General features: G+C 36.5%; 1 protein-coding gene across 1 annotated transcript in view; it reads right to left on the minus strand.

Moving 5' to 3' along the window:
- LOC107658220 (ly6/PLAUR domain-containing protein 6-like) overlaps nt 1–9,113 on the minus strand; it is a 21,459-nt gene that overhangs the window by 5,847 nt on the left and 6,499 nt on the right. Inside the window, exon 2 of the mRNA XM_016446681.1 lies at nt 599–764. Coding sequence (XP_016302167.1) covers nt 599–716 — 118 coding nt within the window. The 5' untranslated portion in view covers nt 717–764. The remainder of the gene's footprint in view (nt 1–598; nt 765–9,113) is intronic.

The following is a 9,113-nucleotide window of genomic DNA, read 5'->3' on the forward strand; positions in this document are numbered from 1 at the left end:
ATGGGCGGAACAATTTCCCCATGAAGGAAAGGCTACACTTACCCATGGCCATTGCCACATGCTTTGAACAATTGATTTAGCATCAGCAGGCATGGTGGGCAATCCATGAGTTTTAGAGTGGGGGATCTTAACACAGCTGCTATGTCAGCTGAGACGCTGAGTTTAGCTACAGGTCACTGGCCTGATGCTCAACCACTAATACAGCCTGGAAGGCCTGGCCAATTATTACACTGCAAAAAATGCTTTTCTAGCTTAGATCTTTTGTCTTGTTTCCAGCCAAAATAACTAAAAATTTTTAAATCAAGAAAGTTCCTATAGGACACAATAGAAAATCTAGAACACCACATTTGGAATAAATCTGCCTGCGTTCAGAACCTGAAGGTGTAACAGCTCCCCACCAGCCTTTATAGAAGTCATGACTGACAGCTGATGTCTGACCCTTTTGATCTTCCAGATGACTCAGGAAAAACATGGATTATACCGGTTCCATTTTCAAGGCTGTAGCGAATCAGCTCATGGGGAAATATGAATAATTAATCATAACTAGTTATAATTAATTATCTTTGGCAGAATCTAAGAAGAAAGAAGAAATACTTACGTGAGGGATGGAGAAAAACAATGTCTTTTTCTGTGAAGTCCCTCGATTGAACCGCTTTGATCCAGCCGGTGATGGCGGTCAGCATTAGGCCCCAGGCCATGAGAGGCCAGGGTTCCATAGCTGGAGGAAAACTCACATGAGCAGTTACCCAGATCCAACACGGCACCTGTTAAACAAAACAATTTATTAAAAAACATAAAACTAGAGTCATACAAAACAACTTCATTAACTATAGGCACCAAATAAATGAAGTTTAACAAGGGAATAAAGAAACATCTGCTGAAGATAGAAAGAAAACTCTAGAGTCTATAGGATTAAAGCAGATCAAAAGCGGAGTTATCTCCAAAACACTGGACACAAAGAGGCATGCTTGTTATTCCAGCAAGTGCTTCATTATATCAATGACAATGTCAGCAGTCTGCCAATGTCCTGACCCTCAGCAACAGTGACCCTCTTAGCCTTTTGCTTTGGTTGTTGGCAGCAGAACAAACACTCATCTATTGTTTTCAATTACTGAATGCCATGCTTACATGAAACATCTTTGATGAACACCACAAAATGAATAGTTATATATTTACAATCTATTAAATAGGATCAAATTTAATGGGACAAAACATTAATGTGCTTCGTGTGGCACATTTTTGATAGATTCTGTTAAAAAATAATGCTACCTGGCAAAAACGTACCTGGGGGCACTTTTTCGCGAGACGCAAAATACATACCAATAAGTACGTATCACTGCAGTTTTCAAAAGAAATGAACACTAGAGGCAGTAAAACTCCGACACCTTTTATTCCTTTTCACACACAGAGTTTCGATTAATAAAGCGTAATTTTCGCACAATTACTTGAGGAATATTATGTTATGACTTTTACAATTGTAATATGCTGGGAGATTTGAAAACTGATGCTTTTGAATGTTAGCATCGCACATTTCCAGCTTCATATCTATGGGTTTTCATAGACGGTAGGTTTGTTCTGTAGTTCACGGAGTACGGAGACATACTTGAGAAGTGAGGAGCTCTGGTTCGAATCCCATGTAAGTACGGTTCGACAAAACAGTTCAAATCTGCATATAAGGAAGTTCACAGTTGCATAAACAAATGCGTTTTTATATCCGTTTCGCATTTGTTAACACTATCAGGTAGGTTTTTTTTATTTTTTATTGCTTAATGTACATAACTATCAGGTAGGTTTAGGGTTGGGTTTGGTGTAGGGCATATTTCCAACACGACAGAGCATTAACTTTTAGCGACAGTCCCCGGATATTTGAATTCTGAACCGCCGCAATACGTACCTGAAGCAGCGTAATAAAAACACAGCAATACGTACCTGAAGCAACGTAATAAAAATGTGCCAGGGTTCACGTATTGAACCTGTGTTTTAGCGCCACGGGATCGAACCCCGGGTCAATCGCGTCAAAAAGCCAACAACAAGCACTTATCCATCTACGCCACTGCAGCTGATGTTTTAAAGCCACTTTTAACTAAATGTAAATATACACTCCGTATTTTTTATTCCATAGTAAGGGCTATTTATACAATACATTTAAACTGAGCTACTTTAATACCATCTCCGAACTTTCTACCAAAAGAGGTAAGTATAGTTTGAGACAGCGCCATTGGTTTGGGATTACTCACCGCTGACTGGACGAGACATCTGTCAATCAACGTATACAGGGAAGAACCAGCCGTAGAACAGCAGAGTCGTGGTAGAAAGTTCGGAGATGGTATTAAAGAAGCTCAGTTTAAATGTATTGTATGAATTGCCCTTACTATGGAATAAAAAATACGGGGTGTCTATTTACATTTAGTTAAAAGTAGCTGTAAATCATCAGCTCCAGTGGCGCAGATGGATAAGTGCGTATTGTTGGCTTTTTGACGCGATTGACCCGGGGTTCGATCCCGTCTTTTGTCGAACTTTTTTTCCCTCCCTTTTCAAATCTCGTATTAGCAATGGATTTTCAGAATTGTGATTTGCTTTGCACTTCTCACCCACCATACATTTCTCTTTGAAACTGCAGCGAAACGTGCAGTAAGGTACGGAAAAACGGTGTTGCAGAAAAGTACCCAGAGGTAGGCTACGTATTTTTATGAGACCAGGTTGAAATAATGACCATCAGCATAAAAACTTTATAGAAGTCAAATTAAAATTTTTTTACTTGAAATTCAAAAATATTGAAATGACATTTCACCATTTACATTTACTTTAAATAAAATTAAATGAAAAAGGATCGTGCTGCTCTTTAGTGAGATACTTTTTCAAAAAATCCCTCTGAAAGACTAAAATAAGCCTGGAGAAAAGCACATGGCTTAAACACGGAGCTCTGTGGTTTACATTACTGAAACGAAAGCTGGGGCAGATTACACATTTTTCAGAAGTGCTTGACTAAACTGCTTTGTGTGCTTTCTTCAGCGAGTCAGATGGCAATCCAGCCAGTAATCAGTTCCATTCATTTTGTTGAATCAATTTTTCTAATTTTGTATACAACTCACACATTTAATTCTCTATGGAAAAAGCTTACTCATAAAACCTAGCATGAGAAAGCCATTCAATTTAACAGAGTAATAATAATAATAATAATACATTTTCTAATTATTATTATTTTTTTAAACAGTTTCTCTGCATCAATTCAAAGTCAATACAAATTGGTACAATCAATGTATATGTCCAGTAGAATTATAATGGCTTTCCTGTCTGAGGTGGGAAAAACAGATTTCCTCCTGTTTATTTTGTTAGCCATGCTGATCTCAGAAAAATGATTAAACAGACTCAAGCTGGCAGCCTTGAGCTCCTGTTGCTGTGTAGCTCCTGACCTCTCAGACAATGCAGAGTGGCACAGCACAGCCATGTTAGAGAGCATCAGGTTTCCTCAAAGTGATCCTTTTCACCACTGAAGGTATAAGGCGGTATTGAAAAGGAGCACACAAGTACATATCGGTTTTCGCTTTTACCTGGAGATTGGTCCCACAAGCTGTTTGTCGACTGGGAATGTCAACAAACAATTTAAGAATGTTTTGACACAGCTTTGATAAATGTGGTGACCTCTATAATAAGTTAAGTCTGAAGGTAATGAATTGGATTTTCCCCATGGCTTTCAGTATTACATTAGTAAGAACTTAACACGTGGAAATGTGTTTCATGTGGATGCTGCTGAACAGAGATAACATAGCAGATGTATGGTGATAAATCTTTAAATGAAACAGACAGGTGTTACGATGAATTAAAAGTAATTCAGTTAATGACACATTTGTGCAATCATAGTTTCTACAAGAGAAAAGATTAAAGGGATAGTCCATCCAAAAATGGAAGTTCTGTTATCATTTATTATAAGGTTTTTTTCCTTCATGAGAACACAAGAGGAGACGTTTAGAAAAGTGTTCATGCTTTTTCATGTTCAGATCATTTTTTGTGTTCCTCAGAAGAAAAAGCCTTAAGTAAATTATGACAATTTGTATTTTTGGTGAACTATAACTTTAAAAACATATATAAACATATACTTGATATATTATCTGGCCAACTAAAAAATCTCACACTTAAATATTCAATGCAACGCTGATTATTGTATGAAAAAACTTGCTGATTATCCTCATTCTTAATCTAGATAGAGAATGCCTGCAGTTGAAATAATCTGAAGCTCGGATAAAATCAAGCCCTGCATGACATGAAGAGAGAATGAGTTAAGTAAGGTAAGCCCAGAGTAACAAAAAGACATCCTACTGATAAGAAAACATGGATTTAGTTTCAACACACAGGTGTCCTCAGACCAGAGGCATCTTATTCAGCTTTATCTGTTATTGAGGTGTCTAATGTCCAAGACCATCAAGCACCAGCTGTCCAGACCACAACTCTGAGAACATGGGTGATAAGAGATCACCAACAATAGTGAAGGACTGAGACATAACTCTATACTTGCATACCGTTCAGAAGTTTGGAGTCAATAAGACTTTTTCTTTAAATATATAAACATTTTTATTCAGCAAGTATACATTAAATTGATCAAAGGGGACAGTAAATACATTTACAATGTTTCTATTTAAAATAAATGCTGTTCTTTTGTACTTTATTAATCAAAGAACCCTGAAAAAAAGATTTCCACAAAAAAAAAAAAAAAAAATGTTATGAATTAAAAATAAAGAAATAAAAATAAGCAGCACAACTGCTTTCAACATTGATAATGATAAGAAATGTTTTTTGGAACCAAATCCGCATATTAGAATGATTTCTGAAGGATCATGTGACACTGAAGACTGGAGTAATGATGCTGAAAATTCAGATTCACTTTCACAGGAATAAATTACATTTTAATATACATTAATGTTAATTTGTGTGGCACCTGAAGTCCAGCAGACTTTTTCTTAGTTATTTTAATAATTTAATGATAAATTATCACAATAATGACGATTGCCACAAACAATTGAAATATTTAATTTAAATACCAAACAAGTCACATAATAACTACTCTGACATTGAAAGGCAACCTTACAGACCAATCAGGAAGTGCCTCAGGTTGAACTTCAGTGCCCCATCTCCTCTAAAGCTTAGCCAGGTGCCTGCCATGAGCAATACCTGTCATCAAAGCCCACACGTCTGCGAGTTGCTCTGGAAAATGGAAATTGCGGTTGTCTGTTTGTTTAAGCAGACTGTTCTGTAGTTTGGATTGTGCTGAAGAGGATCACATTGTATTAAAGCATAACTGGAGTGGAGAGCAAACAATTTAACACAACATGAACCCTGTTCAGAAGCAAAATGGCCATTTGCACTTGCTTGATTTTGTCTGTACTGCTTCCGTGGCGTCTCTGACCCTCTTAATGCAAAAGATTTTGAGGCAAAAGTTACTAAGGAGGTATAATTATGTGTCCATCCACCACTGGTACATTTAAACATATTTTATGCTCTTTCAGTGAGATTAAACATAAAATTATACAGATAATTGTCTTCACTCCTGTCTCTACAACATCTCTGAATTTATCTAATCAAAAATACAGTAAAACAGTAATATTGTGAAATATTACTACAATTCAAAACATCTATTTTCTATTTAAATATATTATTAAATGTAATTTATTACTGTGATAACAAAGCTGAATTTTGAGCAGCCATTACTCCAGTCTTCAGTGTCACATGATCCTTCAGAAATCATACCAATATGCTCATTTGCTGCTCAAGAAATATTTCTAATCATCAATTTTGAAAACAGTTGTGCTGCTTAATATTTTCAGAATGGTATTTATTTAAAATAGAAAGCTTTTGTAACATTATAAATGTCTTTACTACCATTTTTAATCACTTTATTGCATAGAGCTGTAAAAAATAATGTGGATAGTGAAGTTTATTGATTATAAGATTATTTGGTCTATTTAATAACAAATGTTTGAATTTGTATTGCAATTTCTGATTTTTTGACTAAGCCATCGTTGAAAAAAAGAACAATTCTCTCCAAAATGAGCAGCATTAGTTATTTGACCGCATGTATTACGCTGCTTTTAAAGCAAAAAAGTGCTGATTTTAGTGTTTAGCACCTGTGATACACCATGTAAGAAAGCCTGACTTCCTCTCTGTACAGCATGATACATCCAGTCACATTCATTTGATCTCATTACTGCAGGTCACTGGCTGACTCAGACCCAGCAGGGTGGAGGAAAGAGGCTCCCAGCAGGTCAAGGGCCCTGGAGTTCCTGCCTGAGCCACTGCCAGGTGAGTAAGACTAACTCAGGTCAGAAACACGATACTCTGGGTTGTGAATTGGCCTGTGAATGGCAGTCGCTCCCATTAATGGCGGGAAAGAAATGCAAATCCTCTCTTGTGACTTCCAAAACTTGTTGGACCAGATTTCGCACAGGTTTGAGAAGTGAAAGGGGAAGAGCGGCGAAGAAGCCACAAGCTGCAAGTTGTGGCTCTTTTCCAGTCTGCCACAAACACCTGAATCTCAGTATTTCATCTAGAAGGAAAACACTATACTAGAAACTGCATAATACAAGAGGCTGATATTACAATAGCACAACCCTTATCTATACCACAAAATAATAGAAAATAAACAAAAATATTGCATATCATATTCAAAACAGTTTATTGTAAAGCTAAGTTCCTTGGAAAGCCACAATATAGCAAGAATGGACAATAACACAGATGAAGCTGCACGTCTCCACTCTTTTGAGAGAGCACAATGCAATCTCAACAGAGCCCTGCTGTCACAAGCCAAATGGCATTGAGTAATGCCTCTGCCCTATAGTGTACCCGGCCAAAACCAAAGGAGTCAAGTTGGATCAGAATCACACACCAGCTAATTGAAATCCTACATGCACACACACACACACACACACACACTAATCCGGCACTATTTGTTTGAAGTGGTCCAGTTCAGCTGTATAATTTTTAATCCCCTCTTCAGTCTCTTGACACATACAAAGATCCAAGGAATCAGTCATGTAGCTCAGGATAACACAATGGAAAATCAGCTTCACAATGCAGAAATGAGTCTCTGTTTCAAATGATCACTGTTTGAACAATATTAATATGACACAATGTGCCATATGCTGCATGCATAAGTTTGGGGGAAAACCTGAAAACACCTCTTTTATGATGAGCATGTTTTTATTTATTTTTAATTTTTTTGGGTGGGCATGAGTCAAAATATCAGGGTCATACAACTGTTCTGATGTAATAATCAAGAAACAAAGCCTTAATGAATGAGATTCTTTAAAAAAAATATATATATAATTATCTCTTTACAAATATTTTAACAAAAGTGTCTCAGTTACTGCTTATTTATATTTAAAAACATGTTTGTACATATATATATATATATATGTTTGTTAGTAAGTTACTTTAGTATATCAAGTATGTAGAATTACAAGTACATCAACTAGCTGAAATTATTTTTTTTAATGTTTATTTTGTTTCAGTTTTCATGTTAGTTTTGGTCTAAGATTAAGTTAACTGTAATAACCCTGGTGAGTAAATAACAGAATTATTATTTTTTTGGGTGAACTATCCCTTTAATAATCTTCTTCCATTATGATATGTTTTCTCGACACGTTACAGTATTCATTCTGTTTTCCTCCTGTAGATTTGGGTTTAACTGATTCAGCTAGATCATAATGACCTCTGCAATAGCATCTTTTCTTTTTGGGTTCAGTGACCCCACTTTTTGAAACTAGGAAAAAGACTTGAGCTCTTTGAAGGGTAGGGCAAATACAATAATGTCTTGGTGTGTGTGTGTGTGTGTGTGTGTGTGTGTGTGTGTGGTGGGGGGGATCAGACATGATTGGAATATTTGAAGATCACCTGACGCTGGAGGAGCTTGTGATTCAGTCAACATACCATGTCAAAGAACATCATTAGTAACATAAATTGCCCAAACATAACACCATGTCTGTTCAAGATCTAAATTATGGGAATAAGATGGCAGAAAGGTGGCTGTGGTTGCATTAATATAAAAATTAAAGGTCTTGTCATCTTTTCAATCAAAAAAGTATACGCCTATATGTTTTTGCAAAACAGCCAATCTGTGGAAAGCATCCAACCATGAAGAAAAAAAACTTACCAACTTAATTTCATTGTGTAAACATGAAAGGTTTGAGATGGCAATCAAAAACATGCCAGTGAAAAAGCTCAATTAGGCATGGGGCATTGAAGCTAATGCCTGCAGTGAAAGTGGGACGACAAGACTGTATTTACAAGGAGTGGCAATACGGACATTTGCATCATTCTTAGTCTCAGCCTCAGGCAGCACAGGCCACCCAATAACCTCTAATATCTCAAAATTTCACAAAAAATATATTCTCAAAACAGAATATAGAAATCAATGTATACATTTTTTTTTTCAGAAAATGTCCAAGTTATTAAGCATCAGGTTAAAAGCACTGGATATGCTTGCAATGTGAATTATCCACAAGAATCCAGCCAAGCATTCTCATGGAAAGAAAAAAAAACTTCAAAGAAAATGGAAAAGCTCTGGAGGCATGCTGAGATATCTGCTGCTGATGCTGAGGAGGGAGAAACATACTCTAAAAGACAACATCAAGATTGACTGCATACATATGGAGTTCAAAGCAAAATGGCAAAAAATAGAAGCCCAGGCACGTGGATGTTATGCCTTTGTATTTTTTTTAACCACTATGCGTTAACACATAAGAGGGGAGACAAGATTATGACACTCATTCAGAAATATACAGGGCATACAACTTCCCTGAGTTCACAGGCAGTACCGTCACAAGGGCTGTGCCAAGTGTGCGACCGCACAGGGCCCCGCGCCTCTAGAGGGCCTCGCTCCTGGCCTGCATTTTATGTCATTTATGTCTAATTTTTATTACCGTTTTTCCACCCATTTTGTCCTTTGAAAGACTAAAATAGTCATAGCTGATAGACTGTATAAGACTCTGTGTATAAGAATGATGTAGCGTCTGGACCAATCAGACACACCATTTTTTTTTTTTTTTTGATTTAACAAATCAATTATTCATTAGATTAACAAATAATCACAGACCCCTCACCCAATAAACATGATAAACATG

Source organism: Sinocyclocheilus anshuiensis, unplaced genomic scaffold (genome assembly GCF_001515605.1).
Source record: "Sinocyclocheilus anshuiensis isolate Anshui unplaced genomic scaffold, SAMN03320099.WGS_v1.1 scaffold263, whole genome shotgun sequence".
NCBI classification, from domain to species: domain Eukaryota; kingdom Metazoa; phylum Chordata; class Actinopteri; order Cypriniformes; family Cyprinidae; genus Sinocyclocheilus; species Sinocyclocheilus anshuiensis.